The following is a 24,672-nucleotide window of genomic DNA, read 5'->3' as shown; positions in this document are numbered from 1 at the left end:
TTTTTTTTTTTTTTTTAGTTGGAATCTCACTCTGTCACTCAGGCTAGAGTGCAGTGGCACACTCACCGCTTCTAGAGTCGCCTGCTGGGCTCTGGCACCTCAGCCTTCCAAGTAGCCAGAACTACAGGCATGCACTACCACACCTGACTAATTTTTGATTTATTGTAGAGATGAGGTTTTGCCAAGTTGCCCGGGCTGGTCTCGAACTTGCAGGCTCAGGCAATCCACTTGCCTCGGCCTCCCAAAGTGCTGGGATTACAGGCTGAGCCACCAACTGGCAAATGTTCTTGTGTTTTTGCAGAGATGGGGATTCATTATATTGCCTAGACTGGTCTTGAACTCCTGGGCTCAAGCAGCCCTCCTGCCTCAGCCTCCCAAAGTGCTGAGATTACAGGTGTGAGTCACTGTGTCCGGCCAAGTATATGTATATCTTTTTGATTCTAGCCATTCTAGAGGGTGTGAACTGGTATCTCGTTGTGGTTTTGATTTGTATTTCCCTGAGAGCTAATGATGTTGGGTATCTTTTTATGTATTTGCTGGTTATTTGTGTATCTTTTTTAGAGCAATATCTATGCAAATCATTTACCCATTTTTAAATTGGATTCTTTGTCTTTTTGTTGTTGAATTGTAATAGTCTTTAATATCCTAGTTAGAATTTCCTTATTAGATACATAATTTGTAAAACTTTGTCTCAATCTGTGGTTGTCTTTTTACTTTCTTGATGAGGTCCTTGGGAGCACAGAAGGTTTTGTGTGATGATGTCCAGTTTATCTCATTGCTTCTGTTTCTTGTTCTATTGGTGCCACATCTAAGACGTGTGTTGGTTTTTAAACCCCAGGTATTACAAGACCAAGTGGACGAACTCCAGTCTGAGCTGGAAGAATATCGTGCCCAGGGCAGAGTGTTCAGGCTTCCCTTGAAGAACTCACTCTCAGAGGAACTTGATGCTAACAGCGGTGGCATTGAGCCTGACCAGGGTAAACACAGTCAGTCAGGCTTTAGTTAAAGCCTTTACCTTTGTTTTTAGTAGCAGAGTTGAATATAAAATTGTAAAACTTTGGCAACCTTAAAAAAAAAGGACTTTGGCAATACTCTTTTCTTGAGCTAGTTCACTTGTGGTCTGGTTTTCCGTTTGTCCTTGAAGTCTTTATGAGATTTTTTCCATCTGATTTTGATATGCATCAACAAAGGAATGGAAAAAATCAAACCACAAGGGCATTTGCTGTGTTTAAAAAACAAACAAAAAATTGGCCGCAGATCTGGGAATCCAGACCTTCAGAGTGTCAGGATTCAGATGCTGAGCTCTTGCTGAATCCTTTCTTTCTAAGAGAGTGCCTAACTGGTATGAAGATGGTTTTGGAGCATGGGCCAGCCAACAACCACAGAGTCTGTAACTGGTTTTCTTACACTGCCTGTGCTGAATGTCTGTATTGCCTCTGCAAAACAGCAAAGAAGATGAATAAGGGTTGGTCTCCTGTGCCTTTGAGGAAGATTTTGAGCAGCAAGTTGGGAAGGCAGCATTTACTTGGGACCCCCCCCCCACACTCACCATCAGCTCTTTTCCTCCCTCCTGATATCCTACCTCTTTTCTCCAGTGTTTTGAGTTTGAATTTCAGAAAGAGCTTGTCATCAGTTCTTCTGTTAGAAACAGCTTTCTCCACTGCTATTTGGGACAGGAGTGTGGTTCTTCTGAAGGTTGTGTATTCTTCCACCTACCTACTTACTGTAGAATAATTAAGGGGTAAGGGAGGGGAGAGGAAGAGGCCTTGAGACCTCTCTGATTCTTGGCTCACTGTAGGCTAAGGATCTGGTGATATGATATGTCTTGGCAGCTTTTCTGGGCTTTGTTGGGGTGCTCCTCATGGGTATGTAAAGCTGCACCACCTTACACCTGGGCATTACTTCTCAGTTGAGGATACACCATCATATATGAAGAGAATTCTCAGAGCAAGACTGTTAAACCCAACTGCTAGACCTATATCTATAAAGAGTCTCTCCTCCCATCTGCCCCACATGAAAAACTATTTTGGGACTCCCACCTTAAGAGATTTCTATATAGTCCTAGACATAATATTTTTGTCTATTTACTAGCTCAGCCCTCAACTTAAGCTTCAATGTGCTTCTCAGTCATCATCACGGACAGTTGCAGAGATGAACTTATGGATGAGCTGAGAATCCTTTTCTTCCCACCCTTCCCACCAAAACTGCCTATATCCAGGTTCCTAATCTATGGCCTATTTTGTAAAATTTATTTTATTTTAAAGATGTGGGGTACAATCCATGATTAGGTATACAAGTGGACATGGTACAGATAAAGTTTGGGCTTCTCTTTGGTCCCCACTTTGCCTAGTTTGAGATCAGGTACCCTTATTGATATTGTGTTCCTTTCCCCCCTCTCCAACCCCGGCAGTATCCCGCTACCGCCAATCCCTTTCTTACAGTATTATGGTAAGCATTCAGAGTCCGCTTATGAGTGAGATCATGTGGTACTCTATTCTTTGTTTCTGTGATAGATCGCTGAGTATTATTATCTATGTCCTATATTTGGAAACGTATCTTTTTTTTTTTTTTTTTGAGTTGGAGTCTCACTCTGTCGCCCAGACTGGAGTGCAGTGGCCGCTCCCGGCCACCACAGCCTCCGCCTGCTGGGCTCCGGCAATCCTTCCGCCTCAGCCTTCCAAGTAGCCGAAATTACAGGCATGCGCTACCACGCCCGGCTGATTTTTTGATTTATTGTAGAGATGAGGTCTCGCTGCCCAGGCGGGTCTCGAACCCGCGGGCTCAGGCAATCCACTCACCTCACCCTCCCAAAGGCGCGGGATTACAGTCTGAGCCACCAAGCCCGGCTGGAAACGTATCTATTAATTTAAGATGGGAGTTCGCTCACTCCAGAAAATTCACAGGACAGTAGCCAGTCTTCTGTAATGTTGAGTGATGAGGTTAGATATCTTGACCCATGAAATTGACTCCTCAAGGCATAATAGCAAGTACTTTGACAATTTATTCCCCTGCCAAATGCCCCTCTGATAATTTATCACTCAGTATTTATTTGTTGGATGGATAGAAGTCTGGTTGGTGTGATCAAACCACCTCATGCTATTACCTCAACTTACAGCGTTTTCATGAGGAGGAGGGAGGTCACCTTTAAGCAATAGTTTTCACACCTACTTCCACCTATTGTTCAAAAAGGTGGATTCTGTTAAGATTTGACACACTGCCTGTACATGGAAGAATCTGTTTCCCTTCCTTTCTTCATGTTTGCCCCAACACTTAAAAAGAGGAGACACCTCTTGGTTTCTGGCATTTCCTCGTAGATCATATCTGTGGCAATCAGGCTGAAAACCATTCCTTCGTTAAACTGATCGTCCCTCCTCAGATGCCGGATTGTGTTATTGAGAGAAAATGCTGCAAGATCAGTGGGTCCCCTGTGTTTTCAGGGCTTGGTTCTGGAGAATGCAATCCATTGAATATGAGCATTGAGGCCGAGCTGGTCATCGAGCAGATGAAGGAACAACATCGCAGGGACCTATGCTCCCTCGGACAGGAGCTTGAAGATAAAGTAAGTGCTTCCCACCTCTCCAGCGCTCTGATTTCTTTGAGTTTTGACAACCTTGTGCATGTAAGGCATTTCCAATTCTTTTTTCTCATCAAGTGGCACTGTGTGTTTCCTCTCACGTTTGGTGGTTCCTGGGAACCCACTTCCTCAGGATAACTTTGCGGGCTCTTCTCATAAGAGGTCCTCCAAAAGTAATATCTTAAGTCCTGGCTAGTATGGAACTTGAAGCTTGAAGGGTGTTGTATTCTTTTCAAATTATTTTTTTAAATTGTAATAAAACCAAAAAATCCTCTTGATGTTGAATTACCTACTAAATTACGTACACATTCTCAACCTTGGTGTCTAAGTCCTTCGCCATGAGGCTTCAACCTACATTTCCAGTCTTTTCTTTCCCCATTCCCTTGAGTTATCCTCTGGCTAAACTGGATAGTTCCTGGTTGTCCATCAAACTCTGTCCTCTTTCATTCCTGATATTATAAACTATGTTAAACTATGCTATTTTTATTTCTTTCTGCCTCTTGAAAGCCGACTTATCCTTCAGAGTATATATCTAATGCTGCCTCTTGCATGAAGCCATTCCTGAGTTTCCTCAGGCAAATGTGATTTTTCTTTCCTTTTAAATGCTGGGTTACGCCGGGCTCAGTGACTCAGCCTGTAATCCCGCGCCTTTGGGAGGCTGAAGTGAGTGGATTGCCTGAGCCCGTGGGTTCGAGACCCGCCTGGGCAGCGAGACCTCATCTCTACAATAAATCAAAAAAATCTGCTCGGCGTGGTAGTGCATGCCTGTAATTCCGGCTACTTGGAAGGCTGAGGAGGAAGGATCGCCGGAGCCCAGCAGGTCGAGGCTGCGGTGGCCGGGAGCGGCCACTGCACCCCAGTCTGGGCGACAGAGTGAGACTCCAACTCAAAAAAACAAAAAAAAACCAAACAAATAAATGCTGGGTTACATTGTAGCTCTTTTTTCAACACTTTTTTTTCTCCAGTTGGAATCTCACTCTTGCCCAGGCTGGAGTGCAGTGTCACAGTCACAGCTCGCTGCAACCTTGACCTCATGGGCTCAGGAGATGTTTCTGCTTTAGCCTCTCAAGAAGCTGACTAAGCTACAGTCATGCATGAATAATTTTTTCTTTTCTTTTCTTTTATTTATTTATTTATTTTTTGAGTTGGAGTCTCACTCTGTTGCCCAGACTGGAGTGCAGTGGCCGCTCCCGGCCACCGCAGCCTCGACCTGCTGGGCTCCAGCGATCCTTCCGCCTCAGCCTTCCGAGTAGTCAGAATTACAGGTGCACGCTACCACGTCTGGCTAATTTTTGATTTATTGTGGAGATGAGGTCTCCCCAAGTTGCCCAGGCGGGTCTCGAACCCGCAGGCTCAGACAATCCACTCATCTCAGCCTCCCAAGGCGCGGGATTACAGGCTGAGCCACCGAGCCCGGCTATAATTTTTTTTTTTTTTTTTTAGAGGCAAGGTTCCACTATGTTGCCTCGGCTCGTCTTGAACCCCTGGGCTCAAGCAATCCACCTGCCTTGGCCTCCAAAGTGCCGTGATTACAGGTGTGAGCCATCATACCTTGCCCCTTTTATCTTTTATGTTCTGCCTCATGGTATACTTATAGTTGTCATATCCACATCTAAACAAGTCTCTCCTTGATGGCAAGAACTTGTCTTACCCAACTTTGTGTTTCCCACAGGGATATGTGTTCAATAAATATTTGAATTTAATTAACTGTTTTAAGACCCTACACTTGCAGTTGGAAAGGATGCATGGGAAGAGAGGGTATCTATGTGTGAGGTTCTGCTCAATTTTTTTCTAACGTTTTCAAGCAAAGTTTATTTAGAAAGTAAATTAGAGGCCTGGGCTGTGGCTCAGCCTATAATCCCAGCACTTTGGGAGGCCGAGGTGAGAAGATTGTCTGAGCTCAGGGGTTCAAGACCAGCCTGAGCAACTTGGTAAGACCTCGTCTCCACAATAAATCACAAAAACTAGCCAAGCATGGTGGTTTGCATCTGTAGTTCCAGCTACTTGGAAGGCTGAGGCAGAAAAATCACCTAAACCCAGCAGGTCGAGGCTGCAGTGGCCGTGAGCATGCCACTGCACTCTAGCCTGGGTGACAAGAGTGAGATTCCAACTCAAAAAAAAAAAGTAAATTAGAGAGAAAGAAGATTCATCTCCCCAAGGTAGGGAAGGGGGCCAAAACCAAGAAACATGGTGAGCTCAAAGAGTTTAGCAAAGCAATAGTTGCTCAATTCTTAATTGAGTTGTTTAGAAACCAGTAAAATTCAACCTGTTAAAAAAGATAGGCAAACTATGCTTTGCGTAACTTAAATATCTTACTCAAAGTGTTTTTGAATTAAGTTACTTTAAAACAAGATGGGGAAACTGAGGACTATCTTATAGAAAAAAAAATATCTGCTGCCCCTGCCATCTCCCCTTCCATGACCTTGAGCTGAATAGTGGTGTCACTCTCGACTCCAGGTGCGCCGTTATGAACAGCAACTGGATGAAACTGTGGTCACCTGTGAAAAGGAGCAGGCGAACTTGAAGCAAAGGCATGAGGCCGAAATGTACACCCTGGAAAAACAAATAAGCGACCTTAAGAATGAAAGCGCAGAACTTCAGAGACAGGCGGCAGTGCTCAAGGAGGCGCACCACAAGGCCACCTGCAGGCACGAGGAGGAGAAAAATCAACTGCAAAGGGAGTTTGAAGAGGAAAAGACCCGCCTGCAGGAGGAACTGAGGCTGGAGCATAAGACGGAGCTCACGGCTAGGCTGGCGCAGGCAGAGGAGAGCTTCGCGCGGGAGAGGGAAGGGATCCTTCAGAACAGCGCCCAGATGGAAGAGAAGGTGAGAGGCTTGACCCAGGAGCTCGGGCAGTTGCACCAGGAGCAGCTGGCAAGCCTGGCGCAGAAGCACACTCTTGAGAAAGAGGAGCTGAGGAAAGAACTCCTGGAAAAGCACCAGAAGGAACTTCAAGAGGGAAGGTAAGAAAATGAGGGGAAACCAAGTCACCTGGGGTGCTTTCTCACAGGGCAGCAGAAGGCCCAGGCAGTTAAGGAGACTTGGAATAATTAGATTCTTTTAAAAATTTTGGACCAGTTTTGACATTGTTTTTATATAAGCCTACCTTGGGGTGACTGCAACTGTTTTTTGTTTATTTTTGTTTTTAAAAGAGGGAGGTATTCCTCGTATTAAGATTTACTATATTTCATAAGACTCCAGAGGAGATGATCCCAAATGTGGTTCCTTCCTAGTTCAATCCTGTTGCTTTCTGAGAAAAGCTATTCATAAGCTGGACTCTGACCAAGGTTATGTTTCCTCCCAGAGCTGTAAAACAGCGATCTCTGTTTACCTTCCTCATGTGAAATCCCAGGTACACTTGAGGGCTTTTATGCTTCACACCCTGATTAACTTGGTGCTCCTTTATTAAATAAGAAGCAAAAGCAGAATGAATTTCTTAAGATGTATGGTTTATGTGACTAATCGCCCATAATGCATGCTTAATTAAGGGATGTAATCCATTTCTCAAGTTAGGGGTTATGTTCATATGCATTTGATCATTTTATGTGAAATACCAGTTTAAGTCTTTGGTTTTAAAACCAAATATATCCAGGATATGCCCAAGAATTTAGTTGCCAAAATGTCACGCTCACTACAGAGGGAGAGGTAAGTGTTTTCAATTCATTCTGGCTTCCCATCTTAACTCTCAGAAATGAAATCCCTTTTCAGCATAAATGAACCACAGAGGAGCAAGTTAAGATCCTCCTTAAGAGCCAGGCTCAGTGGCTCAGCCTGTAATCCCAGCACTTTGGGAGGCCGAGGTGAGTGGATTGCCCGAGCCCACGGGTTTGAGACCAGCCTGGGCAACTTGGCAAGACCTCGTCTCTACAGTAAATTAGCCAGGTGTGGTAGCTACTTGGAAGGCTGAGGGGGAAGGATTGCTGGAGCCCAGCAGGTCAACGCTGGGGTGGCCGTGAGCCTGCCACTGCACTCCAGCCTGGGCAACAGAGTGAGAGTCCAAATCAAAAAAAAAAAGAAATCCTCTTTAGGAAAAAAAAAAAAAAGATCCTCCTTAGGATGTGTTTCTGTGGTTCACTTAGCATCCTCCCCAGTGCATGGGAAAATGTTTTTTGGTTTGTTTCCAGAGTTGGTGGCAATGTTAGTAATGCTGTATGTTGACTACATTTAGGGAAAAAGTGGAAGCAGAGTGTAATAGAAGAACCTCTCAGCTAGAAGCCCAGTGTCAGGCCGATTGTCAGAAAGTGACCGAGAGGTGTGAGAGTGCTCTGCACAGCCTGGAGGGGCGCTACTGCCAGGAGCTGCATGACCTCCATGAACAGCAACGCGAGGAGAAGTCCCAGTGGGAGTTTGAGAAGGACGAGCTCACCCAGGAGTGTGCAGAAGCCCGGGAGCAGCTCAGAGAGACTCTTGAGAGAGAGAAAGCAACTTCTCTGGCCCTGACCCAGGAGAGAGAGATGCTGGAGAACACATACAAAGAGCACTTGAACAGCATGGTCATCGAGAGAGAGCAGCTTCTTCAGGACCTGGAGGATCTGAGAAACGCATCTGAAAGCCAGCAGAGCCTACGGTCTGGCCAGATGCTAGAGCCGAAGAGCAGCCGCGAAAGACAGCTGAGGGACCGTGAGCAGGCCCTGGGCCAGGCTGGGGTCTCGGAGCCGCTGGTCAGCCGGCAGCTGGAGAGGCTGGAGATGGAGCGTGACCAGGAAGGGTCCACGCTTCTGGCCATGGAGAGCGTGCATAAAGTGACCCGTGAGCAAGCGGATCGAGAAAGGGCTGAGATGAGCGCAGAAATCTCCAGACTTCAGAATCAACTCAAGGCAATGCAGCGGGCGGCATCTCCTCTCTCCAGGCTTCAGAGTGGTTGCCGGGCCGTGGGAGGGGAGGAGACAGAAGGCAATGGGGCCATGTCCTTGCTTCAGCAAGGGGAGAAGCTGCTGGAAGAAAATGGAGATGTCCTCCTAAGCCTGCAGAGAGCTCATGAACGAGCAGTGAAGGAAAATGTGAAAATGGCTAGTGAAATTTCTAGATTGCAACAGAGGCTGCAGAAATTAGAGCCAGGGTCTGTTATGTCGTCTTCTTTAGATGAGCCAACTACTGAGTTTTTTGGCAATTCTGCGGAACACACACAACGATTCTTACTGCAGAACCAGATGAAGCACACAGAAGGTATCACTACACAGCGCGTTCTGAGTCATCTGCAAGACGACGAGGTCCGGGATCTGGGAAGTACAGGGACGAGCTCTGTCCAGAGACAGGAAGTCAAAATCGAGGGGTCTGAAGCTTCCCTAGAGAGTTTTTCTGAGCTTGAAAATAGTGAAGAGACCAGGACTGAATCCTGGGACCTGAAAAATCAGATTAGTCAGCTTCAGGAACAACTCATGACTTTACGTGCGGACTGCGATCGAGCTTCTGAGAAGAAACAGGACCTCCTTTTTGATGTTTCTGTGCTAAAAAAGAAACTGAAGATGCTTGAGAGAATCCCTGAGGCCTCTCCCAAGTATAAGTTGCTATACGAAGATGCTAGTAGAGAAAATGACTGCCTTCAGGAAGAGCTGAGGGTGATGGAAGCACGCTACGAAGAGGCCCTGGAAAATAGCAAAGAGCTCACTGCAGAGGTTTTCAGGTTGCAGGACGAGCTGAAGAAAATGGAGGAAGTGACAGAAACGTTCCTAACCTTGGAAAAGAGTTATGATGAGGTCAAAACAGAAAACGAGGAGCTGAATGTTCTAGTTTTGAGACTTCGAGGAAAGTTGGAGAAGCTGCAGGGAAGGGCAGTCCCGCAGTGTGACTGCTTCTCCTTATGGGAAGCCCGTTTAGATAACCTGGAAGTCGATCCTGATGGCAAAATACTTGAACTCCATCAGACACCGGAAGAGTATGTGCCCAAGGTTATGAGTGTGCACCATATTATAGAAGAACGTGCACAAGAAAACCAGCACCTTGAGCAAGGAAGCACACAGCTCCTGGAAAAAGTAAAAGCGCATGAAATCGCCTGGTTAAACAGAACGATTCAAACACATCAAGAAAAGCCAAGAGTACGAAATCAAGCTATACTGGAGGAAGAAGCTGCTCTCCTAGACTTTCAGGACAAACATTTTCAGCGTAAGTCCACAGTAGCAGAGTTAGAACTGGAGAAAAAAAAGCTACAGGAGCTGACCAGAAAGTTGAGGGAGAGAGTCACTACTTTAGTTAAGCAAAAAGATTTACCTTCTCAAGGAGAGAAGGAGGAAGAGCTGAAGGCAATGATGCATGACTTGCAAATCACATGCAGTGAAATGCAGCAAAAAGTTGAACTTCTGAGGTAATGTATGACCTTCTAGACTCCACGACTTCCACAGAGCACCTCAGCAAACCTAACTTCTGCTGCTTGCTGTGCCTAGAGAAACTAACCTGTTAGTCTTCAAGAAGAAAACAATACTGTAGACTTCCTTCTGCTTCTGTGTTGTATTAACAGATTAAATAACCTTGCCTCCAGGCATTCTCTTCCTTTGTAGCAAATAGTGTTCAGATGGGGTGTGAAGTTTCACAATGGCGAGTGTTTGCTTTTTAACTTTTTTCTAGCACTTATTTCATTTGGATGAATCGTTTTTATTTTTTTCTGAATGTTAGTCACTTTCTTCATTTTGATGAAACATGGTGTATGAGAGTAAATGCCTTTTTGTGTGAACTTGCTTCTTATACTAATGTAGAAGAAATGTTGTTTTGTGGCTTACAGTTTTGCACTTGAAGTGCATGCTGATATCCTCTAAATAGTGGAAATTTATCTTTAAACATAAACTCTTACTGAGCAGCTTGAAGAATAAATTTATTTGAAGAGTAAAGACAAAGGTGGAACTAATTTGAACCTCCGCTCACTTGACTTTCTAAAATATGACTGCATAGTCTTCGAACAAGTTTAGTTTTTCTTTAAAAAAAACTTGTAAAATATTCCATCGTCTGAAATATCATAATGATATAAAACAAAATAATTTAATTCCGAATGTAGTTTTTTCTCTCCTTTCTTCAGAACATTTTAATCCTAAAAAATCAATATAATGAGAATCATAAAATCACAAACTCTACAGTGGACATATTTCAGTGTGGCCCTTTGGTTTATGCTGTGAATTTTCTTTCTCTAGGTACCTAGATGCCTAAAACTCATACTTAAATAGCTTAATAATGTGGCTTCTGTCAATTCAGAATAGGTAGAACTTGACACTGAGATCAGTGCAGTCATTTGCTCTGAGCGGCATGCTTGCCATTGAGAAAATCGACAACCAGAGTAGACACTGAGTCTTCATTCCTGTCCCTGTGCTCAAGTAGCGTACCCACACTTCCCTAACGTCTTTTAGTGGAATTCTTTCTTCCCAAAAGAAATTCGTCAATATGTCATAACTTGATTTCCAAGTACTAAGTGACTACTAATTTAGACTTTTCTTTTTAACTGGCATGGAATACTCATCTTGTTGGAAGTTACTAGAAAATATTTTCCAAAGCTGCCAGATGACTGCCTTGTTGTAACTGTTTTTTTACGTCTCTGTGCTTCAGATATGAATCTGAAAAGCTTCAAGAGGAAAATTCTATTTTGAGAAATGAGATTACTACTCTAAATGAAGAAGATAGCATTTCTAACCTGAAATTAGGGAAATTAAATGGATCTCAGGAAGAAATCTGGTAAGACATGTACTTTTATTTGCTTAAGACATTTTTTCAAGGACTAAAACTATTTTACTTACTTTTAAATTTTAACTCTGGGGCAACCCACTCAGGTCCCCTCCCACTGTGGGAGCTTTTCTGTCCTCTCAATAAATCCTGCTTTCTAAAAAAAAAAAAAAAAATTTTAACCCTGGCTGAGGTGAGAGGATTGCCTGAGCCCAGGGGTTCGAGACCAGTCTGGGCAACTTGGCAAGACCTCATCTCTACAATAAACTTAAAAAAAAAATTAGCCAGCCGTGGTAGCACGTGCCTGTAGTTGCAGCTACTTGGAAGGCTGAGGCAGAAGGATCACTGGAACCCAGCAGGCCGATGCTGCGGTGGCCGTGAGCATGCCACTGCACTCGAGTCTGAGTGACAGAGTGAGACTCTAACTAAAAGAAAAAGTTTAACCCTTACATTTTATTTTCATCATTTCTTTAGGCAAAATATAGAAACTGTAAAACAGGAAAAAGCTGCAATTCAGAAAATGGTTGAAAATTTAAAGAAACAGGTAAGAAAATATTTAATATATCTGAATTTTTTTATTTTGAAATTTTCTTCTTTTACTTGAAGTTTATAAAATGTACAGCACGTGTTACGAGAATAGCATATAGTCAATGATAGCAAGGCTGTAAATTCTGAGCCTAAAAACAGAAACTCACTTCATGCCAACTCAAGCGTAGACCCTAAATGCTTAATACAAGCTTTATACTCAGTAGGGGTGGGAAATGATACCTCTGAAACCAGACCTATGAAATACTATCTCCAGCCCTTGTGTAGGTTCGATTAATGTTAGCCCTCCCTTCTTCCTTTCAACTGAAAGCAGAAAGTTAAGGACAGTATCTATTTCACAGATATAGGATGCCAGTTAATCAGCATATCATTTTGCAGATTTATGATTTATTCATATAGCTTATGCCATTCAATGCTCAATTTGTATCATATTGCAATATGCAGTTATAAAAAGGAAAGACCACTTAGGAAAATGTCTGAAACAGCCAAAAGACAAGGACATGCTGGGGAAAGAGTATTTTTAGTACTTGAAATTGACAAGGTGTTAAATGTAAAATACGTTTTCAACTCTTACAAATAAATGGCAAAACCCAGCTGAAAATAGGCAATCGATATAAATGGTCAAGTTATAGAAAAAAAGAATGCAACATATAAAAAGGCACTTAGCCTAATTAGTGATTAGGGAAGTGCAAATTAAATGAGTTTCTTTTTTTTAACCTATTGAATTAACACAAGTAAAGATTCTTGTCACCTAGTATTAAAAAGGGTGTGAGGGCCAGGCACCATGGGACACACCTATAATCCCAGCACTTTGAGAGATAGATGCCAGAGGATTGCCTGGGCCCGGGGGTTTGAGACCAGCCTGGGCAGCTTGGTGAAACCTTGTCTCTACAATAAATCAAAAAATTAGCCAGGTGTGGTGGCATGCACCTGTAGTTCCAGCTACTTGGAAGACCGAGGCGGAAGGATCACCTGAGCCCAGCAGGTCGACACTGAGGTGCCCATGAGCGTGCCACTGTACTCCAGCTGGGCAACTGAGTGAGACTCTGACTCAAAAAAATAAATAAAATAAAAAGGGTGTCAGGAAATGGGCATACTCATACATTGTTGATTGTATTACAAAGAGGTAGTGCTGTGAGAAGGATATTTGGGGGACAGCTATCAAACAGTAATATATATGCAGGCTTTATAACCCAGTAAGTTTAGTTCTTTAAAAAAAATCCTAGTTACAAAATGCTACCATGACTAGGTGCAGTGGCTCACGCCTGTAATCCCAGCACTTTGAGAGGCGGAGGCAAGAGGATTGCCTGAGCTCAGGGGTTTGAGACCAGCCTGAGCAACATGGTGAGACCTTGTCTCTACAGTAAATAAAAAAATTAGCCAGGCGTGATGGCACACTCCTGTAGTTCCAGCTTCTTGGAAGGCTAAGGCAGAAGGATCGCCTGAGCCCAGCAGGACGAGGCTGCAGTGGCCATGAGTGTGCCTCTATACGCTAACCTGGGCAACAGAGTGAGACTCTGACTCAAAAAAAAAAAAGAAACAAACAAAATACTACTATGTATAAATGGATTTTCCAAAAGATCACTTTGTTTCTTCATAATTAAAAGAAATAACAGTTTATAAACCTATATGTCTATCAATGTGGGAATGGACAAACACACTATAGAATATTCTGCTACAAGGAATATTCTGCAACTTACTAAAAAATAGAGCGTGTGTTGATTTCTGAACACACTGACTTGTAAAGATAAGAGTCTGTAAGATATTATAAGTGGAAAAAAGGCCGTTCAAACATGAAATGATCTAATTTTTTTGCTTAAGAGAAGAATATGTGTATATGGGGTTTGCATATGCATAGAAAATGGTCTTGAGGGAGACATTTTCAGCTGTGGACAATGGGCCCCCTGTGGATGCAATTAGACTGAGGATTTCACTTATTCATACACTTTATACAAAGTGATTGAATGTGCAGTAATGAGTATTATTTCTGTTATGAAATATATAACTATATTAAACTTTACACAGAAAGAGAAAAAAACAATTATGTCTCTAAATCTGTTTTTTAGCACAAGTAGGGTAACAAGTTTTTTAAACTTATTTTCCTATGTTAATTAGATTTCAGAATTAAAAATCAAAAACCAACAGTTGGATTTGGAAAATACAGAACTTAGCCAAAAGAATTCTCAAAATCAGGAAGAACTGCAAGAACTTAATCAACGGCTGGCAGAAATGCTATGCCAGGAAGAAAAAGAGCCAGGAAACGGTTCACTCAAGGAATGGGAACAAGAGAAGTCTCATCTGAAAGGAGAACTGGAACACTGTAAAGTGCAGGTATGCTACCCAACAGCATTTTTTTAAGGAAACTCCGAGAAATAGGAGAAATGCGTTTATTAAAGTTCTTACACATAAAGCTGGGCTCAGTGGCTCATACCTGTAATCCCAGCACTTTGGGAGGCTGAGGCAAGAGGATTGCTTGAACCCAGAAGTTTGAGACCAGCCTGAGCAACATAGTCTCTACAAAAAGTAAAAAATTCAGTGGGGTGTGGTGGGGTGTGCCTATAATCCCAGCTACTTGGGAGGCTGAGGTGGAAGGATCACCTGAGCCTAGAAGGTTGAGGCTGCAGTGAACCATGATCAGGCCATTGTCCTCCAACATGGATAACACAGTGAAACCCCGAGTCAAAAAAATAATAATAATCAAAACATTGTGGGAGCTGGGCTTAGTGGCTCAGCCTGTAATCCCACGCTTTGGGAGGCTGAGGTGAGTGGTTTGCCTGAGCCCGCGGGTTCTAGACCCGCCTGGGCAACTTGGCGAGACCTCATCTCTACAATAAATCAAAAAATTAGCAGGGCATGGTAACGCGTGCCTGTAGTTCCAGCTACTTGGAAGGTTGAGGCGGAAGGATCGCCGGAGCCCAGTAGGCCAAGGCTGCAGTGGCCGGGAGCGGCCACTGCACTCCAGTCTGGGTGACAGAGTGAGACTCCAACTCAAAAAACAAACCAAAAAAAAACATTGTGGTACTGGCACATAAATAGACAAGTAGTTAAGTAGAATAGAAAGTCTAGAATTCGATCCAGATACAAATGGAAACATAATATATAAAAAAGGCTACTTCTCAAATCACTGGGGCAACAACTCTTGGAACCATAGTAATGACTCACATACTCTTCACATTTGCCCAAAATAAATGCTCAAGTAAAACCATCGCCAGACATGGTGGTTCACGCCTGTCATCCCAGCACTTTGGGAGGCAGAGACAAGAGGACTGCCTGAGTCCAGGGGTTTGAGACCCGCCTGGGCAACTTGGCAAGACCTCGTCTCTACAATAAATCCAAAAAATTACCCTGATGTGGTGGCACGCACTTATAGTTCCAGCTGCTTGGAAGGCTGAGGCAGAAGGATTGCCTGAGCCCAGCAGGTCGAGACAGTAGTGGCTATGGCTGACTCCTACTCAAAATAAAATAAAATAAAATAAAGTAACCAATCAATATGGTGGGAGAGAGAGGAGATACCAACGTGAAGCACAAACACGAACAAATGGACTTAACTGTATTCTAAATGGATAATGTCATCACTCTGGTGAAGAAAAGAATTAAGTCATTTGGAAATGAGTATTTTGACCAGATACTGCTCAGGCTAAAGACAACATGAACTGTACATAAATGCCATCACAATCTCATCAGTAATTGGTTTTCCCCTGGGGGTGTGGGCTAGTAATTCTGAAACTACTTTGTGATACCAGAATGGAACAGATGAGTAAAATTACTGTAGACAATAAGAACTGGGTTTCTCCATGTTGGAGAAGTTGCAGATAGGCAAACAGGCAATGCTATGATGCACCCTCTGGTGTTGGGTTGGGATGTGAGTTATGAGCATAAACCCATGGCATCTCATAGATATACAGAGCTGTTAGTTTCAGAAATATAGATGTGTGTATATGCCCATTCTTCTGTAAGAGGAACCAGGATTCCTTGGAAAAATGATTGATTCCAGGACCGGGACAGAGAAGATCCAAGATAAGCCTGGAATGTCTCATGGTGCTGCAAAAAAAAAAAAAAAAAAGTGCTTTAAAAAAAAAAAAGAACATGTCTAAAGGACATAGACCCCAACCTGAAGAAGATCCTAATGTCCAAAATTAAAATAATTTGATCAACAAAGAATATAGTATAGAATAAAGTGAGTATAATTATGAAAGAAATACAGAATATAATAAGTATTTATGAGTCCATAGTGATAAGAGATTAAATAAATGGGGAGAAACAATAGTTCTTTTTTTTTACAGTATAATTCCCCAGTAAATAAATATAGAGACTGGGCTCGGTGGCTCAGCCTGTAATCCCAGCGCTTTGGGAGACTGAGGTGAGTGATTGCCTGAACCCACGGGTTCGAGACCAGCCCAGGCAACTTGGTGAGACCTCATCTCTATTATAAATAAAAAATTAGCCTGGGCAGCGAGACCTCATCTCTGCAATAAATCAAAAAATCAGCCAGGCGTGGTAGCGCATGCCTGTAATTCCGGCTACTCGGAAAGCTGAGGCGGAAGGATGGCCAGAGCCCAGCAGGTGAGACTGCGGTGGCCAGGAGCGGCCACTGCACTCCAGTCTGGGCGACAGTGAGACTCCAACTCAAAAAAAAAAAAAAAAAATTAGCTAGGCATGGTAGTTCCGGCTACTTGGAAGGCTGAAGCGGAAGGACTGCCAGAGCTAAGCAGGTCAACATTGGGTTGGCCTGAGTGTGCCACTGCACTCCAGCCTGGGTAACAGAGTGAGACACCAAGTCAAAAAAAAAAAAAAAGAAAAGAAAAATATATATATAAAGAAGAAAATAGAAAATCGTCGTTAGGCAAACATCCCTGTAATAATAGTTGTAGACAAAAATGCATTGATACATGTTAAAGTTAATAAGCAGAAGTTTGAGGAAAAACAGTATGTGCATGGTCTCAAAGTAACTCCCACAAAGAAAAGATAGTAACTTTACAGTGGAGAAACATGCAAAAGCTACCTAAGAAATAATTTTCCTAGCCAGGCACAGTGGCTCACACCTGTAATCCCAGCACTTTGCAATACCAAGGCAGGAGGATCACTTGAGCCCATGAGTTCAAGACCAGCCTGGGCAACATAGCAAGACCCCCATGTCTACAAAAAAATTTAAAAATTAGGTGTGGTCGTGTATGCCTATAGTCCCAGCTTCTTGGGAGGCTGAGGTGGAAGGATCGCTTGAGCCCAGGAAATCGAGGATGCCGTGAGCCATGATCGTGCCACTGTACTCCAGCTTGGGCAACAGAGTAAGACACTGACTCAAAAAAAAGAGAGAGAGAGAAAAATAAGAAATCATTTTCCTGCCATTGAAATGGAAAGTCTTTTTTTTTTTTTTTTGAGTTGGAGTCTCACTCGGTCACCCAGACTGGAGTGCAGTGGCTGCTCCCGGCCACCGCAGCCTCGACCTGCTGGGCTCCAGCGATCCTTCGACCTCAGCCTTCCGAGTAGCCGGAATTACAGGCATACGCTACCACGCCCGGCTGATTTTTTATTTATTGTAGAGATGAGGTCTCATCAAGTTGCCCAGGTGGGTCTCGAACCCGCGGGCTCAGGCAGTCCTCTCACCTCAGCCTCCCAAAGTGCTGGGATTACAGGCTGAGCCACCGAGCCCAGCGGAAAGTCTTTTAAAAGAATAGCTTTGTGAGCGGCGGGTGGGGCACACCTCATCAACAACAGTACCTGCATAATGAACATTTGTATACCTAACCCTGAATTGTATCCCACATCTTTAAAATTAAAAATTAAGAAAAAAAGAATAGCTTTGGCTAGTTCCACTGAGTATAAGGATAAAAATGGGCATAAAACAGTGTGTCATTGGATTTGTGTTATTTTTTCCTTAGTATTGCCCTTGTGAACCCTGTAACTAAGTGAAATGTCTGTTATCTGACTTTTCCGTTTTTTTCTTAGTCTTCCACTTTAGTGTCGTCTCTGGAGGCAGAACTTTCTGAAGTTAAAATACAGACACATATTGTGGAACAGGAAAACCTCCTTCTCAAAGAAGAACTGGAGAAAATGAAACAAGTAAGATTGTATGCAGCTTGGGGGGGGGTTCTTGGAACAATATGTTCTGTTGTTTCTAGCCACCAAGTGTCTTTTGTACTAAGTCCTGTTACTAACTTATTGCTTGGTAAGCTGAGGACTTAAAGTACAAGTCTATTTCTAGGATCGTTATTGCTAATTTTTGTATTGTTCTACTTATGTATCGTGTGTGTGTGTGTGTGTGTGTGTGTGTGTGTGTGTGTGTAATGATATAGATTCTAAAATTCTATTACTCTAAATTAATTCCAACCACTTTAAGAAATTTGTTGTTCTATTTTCTCCCAACCAGTTTATAAAATAACACAAGGCAAGGCATAGTACACAGTGGCTCACGTCTGTAATCCCAGTGCTTTGGGAGGTCAAGGTAGGAGGATTGTTTGAGGCCAGTTTGAGACCGGGCTTCACAACATAGCGAGAATCCAGGAGTTTGAGGTTACAGTGAGCTGTGATTGTGCTAGCCTGTAACCACCCAAAATGGTATTAAGCTTTATGAGTGTCTGAGGGGTGGGAAGGCCAGTAAGTTGGTAAAGGAGCAGCTTCTTTATTAAACCAGTGCCCAGTCATGTTATTTTTATTTTATTTATTTTCTTTTTTGAGTTGGAGTCTCACTTTGTTGCCCAGGCTGAAGCGTAGGGGCACACTCACGGCCACCCCAGTGTCAACCTACTGGGCTCAGGTGATCCTTTACCTCAGCTTCCAAGTAGCCAGAACTACAGGCACGTGCTACCACGCCCGGCTAATTTTTTGATTTGTTGTAGAGATGAGGTCTCACAAAGTTGCCCAGGCTGGTCTTGAACCCCTGGGCTCAGGCAATCCTCTCGCGCCTGGCTTCAGGCACTTTAAAATATGTTTTCTTGGCTGGATGCAGTGGCTCACACTTGTAATCGCAGCGCTTTTGGAGGCCAAGGCAAGAGGATTGCCTGAACCCAGGGGTTTGAGACCAGCCTGGGAGAGACCTCGTCTCTAGAATAGATTAAAAAAATTAGCCAGGCATGGTTGCACGTGCCTGTAGTTTCAGCTCCTTGGAAGGCTGAGGCAGAAGGATTGCCTGAGTCTAGCAGCTCGATGCTGCAGTAGCCATGAGCATGCCCCTGCACTCCAGCCTGAGCAACAGAGTGAGACTCCGACTCTAAATATATTTGTATATATATTTTCCTTTTTCCTTCTGACTGGTTGTGTTTTATAAGGTTTGCTGGATTTGTTGCCAGTTGAAAGCATGATTCAACCTTAAAGTCAGACTGTTCCTACTGTTCAGTGAGAATGCAAAAGAACTTCTGGTGGGAAGTAGAAAGATGGTCATAAAACCATAATGATAATTAAAATTAAAATTTAAAAGCCAAGTGAATTGGAGGAAAGTTTAAAACTTATGAACTATGGGGAAGTGCTAAGAAGTATAAGAAATGATCAGTGTTCTTAAAGCAGTGGTTCTCAACAGGCTAAGGGGTGAGGGTTGTCCCTCGCCCCCAGACATTTAGTAATGTCTTGGCACATTTTTTATTTTCACAACTTTGGGGGAGGGGGTGGAGGATATTACTGGCATCTAGTGGATAACGTGAGAGATGCTGTGAAATCCCCAACTGTGCACAAGATGGCCCCCACAACAGGTATGCAGCCTAAAATGTGAATAGCACCAACTTTGTTGCTGAAAAGGAACAAAAGCAGCCTTTGGTTTGTCTTGATTTCATGAGGTAGAAAGGAAAAAGCCAGTGTGTCCACACCAGCAACATTTTATTGGCAAGTGAATTTGGGCATCTTCTGATAAGAAGGGAGCATAGAACAGACTGAAAAACACTGACGGCTTTATCCTTAAATTTACCCTTGTGCCATTACCTTGTATGTGGTTCATGCCAGTTCCATAGTCTTAACTGATATATATATAATTTTCTCTTTTTTGGGGGTCAGACTCTTACACTGTTGCCCTGTCTAGAGTGCAGTGGCATGTTCACGGCCACCGCAGCCTCGACCTGCTGGGCTCAGGTAATCCTTCTGCCTCAGCCTTCCAAGAAGCTGGAACTACAGGAGTGTGCCACCACGCCTGGCTAATTTTTTGATTTATTGTAGAGAAGAGGTCTCGCCATGTTGCTCAGGCTGGTCTCAAACCCCTGGGCTCAAGCAGTCCTCTCACCTCTGCCTCCCAAAGTGCTGGGCTAACAGGCATGAGCCCACTGTGCCCAGCCAACGAGATTTTTTGAAAAAGATTTTTCTAGTTAAAGCATGAGGAAAATGTAACGTACCACATGTGCACACGTTAAATTGATGACAGAATGAGTGGCAGTGTGTTATTTTACCCTGAAGGTAAAATGGAGAGCTGGGATCATTATTTAACCATGTCTGTCTGGTTGAGTCAACCCAAGCAGACATTTCAGCAGTCAACTGGGGAGCAGAGAAAAGCCAGCAGGGAACATTTTGTTAAAATTTATTAGAGTTCAGTAGAGTTTGTGTGTTCTCTGAATTATCTACAGAGAGGCAAATATCATCAGCCATGCAAATGCCCTGTTTATAAGTCCTTCTGCGTACCTATAGCCATGATGTGATGGGAGGGTTCCTCTGTTTATCTCTTACAGCTGCACAGATGTCCTGATCTCTCTGACTTCCAGCAAAAAATGTCTAGTGTTCTAAGCTACAATGAAAAACTGCTGAAAGAAAAGGAAGCTCTAAGTGAAGAATTAAATAGCTGTGTTGATAAGGTAGTAACATAATAGAATTTTACCATCATTACATAGTATACACCATAATGAACATTTCTCTAATGACAGTGGTACTTACACTTTCTGTGCCAGCATAATTGTTCCAAAGTCTCCTGGAATAGCATTTCCACTGGCATTATGTGACCCTCGGTCTCCTGAAGCCATGATTGGAACAGAATCTAAATTAGTTGTTTACTAATTATATATATATATATATATATATTTTTATTTTTTTATTTTTTTTTTTTTTTTTATTTTTTTTTTTTTGAGTTGGAGTCTCACTCTGTCACCCAAACTGGAATGCAGTGGCCGCTCCCAGCCACCGCAGCCTCAACCTGCTGGGCTCTGGCGATCCTTCTGCCTCAACCTTCCAAGTAACTGGAACTACAGGTGCACACTACCACACCTGGCTAATTTTTGATTTATTGTAGAGATGAGGTCTCGCCAAGTTGCCTAGGTGGGTCTTGAACCTGCGGGCTCAGGCAATCCACTCACCTCAGCCTCCCAAAGTACTGGGATTACAGTCTGAGCCACCAAGCCTGGCCTACTAATTATATTATTAAATACAATACTATATAAAATTTGTCTTATTTTAATATGTCACAATGCTACTTAATTATTACTTATATATGAGGGTACACTCAGAATTTGTTCCTCTGGTTCAAACAATCAACCAAAGTTTTTTTTTAAAGATGTGGGGTACAATTCAGGGTTAAGTATACAAATGTTCATTTTGCAGGTACCCTTGTTGATGAGGTGTGTACCCCTTTCCCCTGGTAGTTTCCCACTACTGCCAATTCCTTTCTTATAGTATTATGATAGTTATTCAAGGTCTGCTTATGAGTGAGAACATGTGATACTCAGTTGTTTGTTTCTGTGATAGATCACTCAGTATTATAGCTTCTAAGTTCATCCAAGTTGCTGCGAATTTCATAATTTTGTCCTTCTTTATGACTGCGTAGTATTCCACTGTCTATATGTATCATATTTTTTTAATCCAGTTTTTACCTGGAAGTTTTGAGAAGGTTGTGTCACAATTTGCAGAAGAAACATCCCAAGTTGTGGCAAACAGGTGACTGGTTCTTCCACCATGACAAAGCACCTGCCCACACTACACTGAGTGTTCGGCGGTTTTCGACCAAAATACAGCATGACCCCCATGCCTCACCATCCCTATTCACCCAATCTCGTCCTGAGTGACTTTTTTTTTTGTTTCCCTGGATTAAAAAAGTTCTCAAAGGGAAACATTTTGCTGATGTAGAAGAATAAAACAAAAAATGTAAGAAACCCTAAAAGGTATCAAAATTGACGAGTTCAAAAACTTTTTAGAGCAGTGGGAAAGTGTCCTGATAGGCATATTGTATCAAACAAAGAGTACTTTGAAGATGACTGAAACTTAAACATGTAAGAATAAATATACAATTTTTATAAATAAATTCCATTTGCTGGGGGAATCCCCTCATATATTACTATTTTGTTATATATGTTACAAATATTGTCTTTAATGATCTGAGATCTATTTTATTTATTATTATTATTATTATTATTATTATTATAGAGATGGGGATCTCACTCTGTTGCCCAGGCTGATCTCAAATTCCTGGGCTCAGGCAGTTCTCTCACCTTGGCCTCCCAAAGTGCTGGAATTACAGGCATGAGCCACTGTGCCCAGCCCTATTTATTTATGTATGTATGTATGTATTTATTTATTATTTAGAGATGAGCTCTTTCTGTCATCCATGCTGGAGTGAAGTGGCGCAACCATAGTTCACTGCAGCCTCCAACTCCTGGGCTCATGTCTCTTCCCAATTCAGCGACCTGAGTAGCTAGAACTATAGGTACACACCACATCCAGCTAATTCTTGATCATTTGTAGAGACAGAGGTTCTCACTCTGTTGCCTAGGCTGAGATCTATTTCATAAACAAACACTTTTTGTTCTATTGTGTTTACTCTAGCAGATCCAAAAACATGACTTTTTTCCACCTGCCTCAGTGGGTATTCTGCATTTTCCTACTGTGGTATGCTCTTGAGATTTCTAGTTGCTTTCCAGTCTACTATCTCCCAACCTCAAAATACGAGACAGTGCAAGAAAAAGAAAAGGGGGAAAATCCCCAAAAAGAAGCAACTCCTCAACATTAGAAGTAGAAGAGGTGTCAGGAAAAGGACTTCTTGCTTTTGCCATGCCCAGCTCCCCCACGTAAATCGATGGTACTTGTTCTTTTTTTTTTTTTAGTTGGGTCTCACTCTGTCGCCCAGACTGGAGTGCAGTGGCTGCTCCCAGCCACCGCAGCCTTGACCTGCTGGGCTCCGGCAATCCTTCCGCCTCAGCCTTCCAAGTAGCCAGAATTACAGGCATGCGCTACCACGCCCAGCTGATTTTTTGATTTATTGTAGAGATGAGGTCTCGCTGCCCAGGCGGGTCTCGAACCTGCGGACTCAGGCAATCCACTCATCTCAGCCTCCCAAAGGTGCAGGATTACAGGCTGAGCCACCGAGCCTGGCTGGTACTTGTTCTTAACAGTGTAAGTGGAGGCCTATAAACTGAGACTAGATACATTTGCAAAAATGCCCTCTTGCCTTTTTCTCTTTCTGAGACAGCTGGCAAAATCGAGTCTTTTGGAGCACAGAATTGTGACCATGAAGCAGGAACAGAAGACTTGGGAGCATCAAAGTGAGAGCTTGAAGTCACAGCTGGTAGCTTCCCAGGAAAAGGTATGGGGGCAATTCTTGTTTCATCTTGTCAGTGTTCTATATTTTCCAACAGAAACCCCAATGGAAAGAATATTCCAGGTGGAAGTAGCATAACAGGCGAACATTTGGCATATATTTATAGTATGGTAAAATAATATTTCCCTCAAAGTTCACTAATGATGAGTTTACTTGCTATGAAAGCTTGAGAATAGCATATAAAAAATGGCTACTTGTTCCTAATTTATAAATAGGATTTCTAAGGCAGGTTCGTGTCCTATTATAGTCAAAATTTTCTTTTTTTTGAGTTGGAGTCTCACTCCGTCGCCCAAGTTGGAGTGCAGTGGCACGCTCACAGACCCCCATAAGGGATCCAGCAATCCTTCTGTCTCAGTCTTCCAAATAGCCGGAACTACAGGTGCACGTTACCATGCCCGGCTAATTTTTTTATTTGTTGTAGAGATGAGATCTCACCAAATTGCCCAGGCTGTTCTCGAACCCATGGACTCAGGCGATCCCCTCACCTTGGCCTCCCAAAGTGCTGGGATTTTTTTTATAAACATTTATTTTATAAATTTAAAATTTTTTAATTGAAGTTTATTTGAGACATTACTATAACGTAGCATGCTACGAGTATATATTTTTTATTTCCAACTAAGAGGCCCCTTATGGTTCAACACCACAGGCTAAAACATAATTCCTGTAAAATTCAGTGAGGCCATCTTTCGCCATGCTTGCTGGTATTCGGTGATTCTACGTCACTCAGTGCTCTCCCAGATGACAACATCAATAATACCTTGCTCCAAACATAGTTCCTCATTGTCCTAAACATAATTTCACATCCTGTAAATATTCCTAATATCCTGAGTTTCTACTGCGCTACTGAAAAGAAAGCTGACTAGAGTGAATTGAATCCAAGGGACCCTGAATTTCTCATGTCTTTGTGCATTCATTCCTGGTCATGCTAGAGATGAGTACAGGAGGGTTTATGCAGCAGTGTGTGATTGTTCTCACAATACAGGTTCAGAATTTAGAAGAAACTCTGAAGAATGTAAACCTGCAAATGTCCCAGATTAAATCTGACCTACGAGTGACTCAACAGGAAAAGGAGGCTTTAAAACAAGAAGTGATGTCTCTACATAAGCAACTTCAGAGTGCTGGTGACAAGGTAATTTCTTTTTTCATTGAGGCATAAGTTATTTACAGTAAAGTACACAAGTCTTAAGTCTAGAACTTGATTATTTTTGTGTGTATATGTATGTACACATAAATAAATATTTGTACATATCTGTGTGTTTGTGTAACCATCACTTAGATGAAAACACAGAACATTTCCAGGACTCAGCAGGCTTGCTTGTGTTCCCACCAATTGGCAACCCCAAGGAGACCACTTTTGTACCCTCTTCCAATATGGGATGACACTAGTTTCTGTACTTCATATAAATGGAACCATAGT

The 24,672-nt window shown here is 42.7% G+C and overlaps 1 protein-coding gene across 1 annotated transcript in view; it reads left to right on the top strand.

Annotated features, from left to right (window-relative positions):
• The window catches only part of NIN (ninein), a 115,357-nt gene that overhangs the window by 69,539 nt on the left and 21,146 nt on the right, over positions 1 to 24,672 (top strand). Inside the window, exons 14-24 of the mRNA XM_008057265.2 lie at positions 839 to 977; positions 3,438 to 3,559; positions 6,032 to 6,537; positions 7,743 to 9,875; positions 11,102 to 11,227; positions 11,690 to 11,759; positions 13,877 to 14,092; positions 17,708 to 17,821; positions 20,404 to 20,526; positions 23,127 to 23,240; positions 24,238 to 24,384. Coding sequence (XP_008055456.1) covers positions 839 to 977; positions 3,438 to 3,559; positions 6,032 to 6,537; positions 7,743 to 9,875; positions 11,102 to 11,227; positions 11,690 to 11,759; positions 13,877 to 14,092; positions 17,708 to 17,821; positions 20,404 to 20,526; positions 23,127 to 23,240; positions 24,238 to 24,384 — 3,810 coding nt within the window. The remainder of the gene's footprint in view (positions 1 to 838; positions 978 to 3,437; positions 3,560 to 6,031; positions 6,538 to 7,742; positions 9,876 to 11,101; positions 11,228 to 11,689; positions 11,760 to 13,876; positions 14,093 to 17,707; positions 17,822 to 20,403; positions 20,527 to 23,126; positions 23,241 to 24,237; positions 24,385 to 24,672) is intronic.

Source organism: Carlito syrichta, unplaced genomic scaffold, assembly GCF_000164805.1.
Source record: "Carlito syrichta isolate Samal-C Ts95f unplaced genomic scaffold, Tarsius_syrichta-2.0.1 Scaffold302918, whole genome shotgun sequence".
In the NCBI taxonomy this organism is placed as follows: Eukaryota; Metazoa; Chordata; class Mammalia; order Primates; family Tarsiidae; genus Carlito; species Carlito syrichta.
This window is presented reverse-complemented; position numbering and strand designations above follow the sequence as displayed.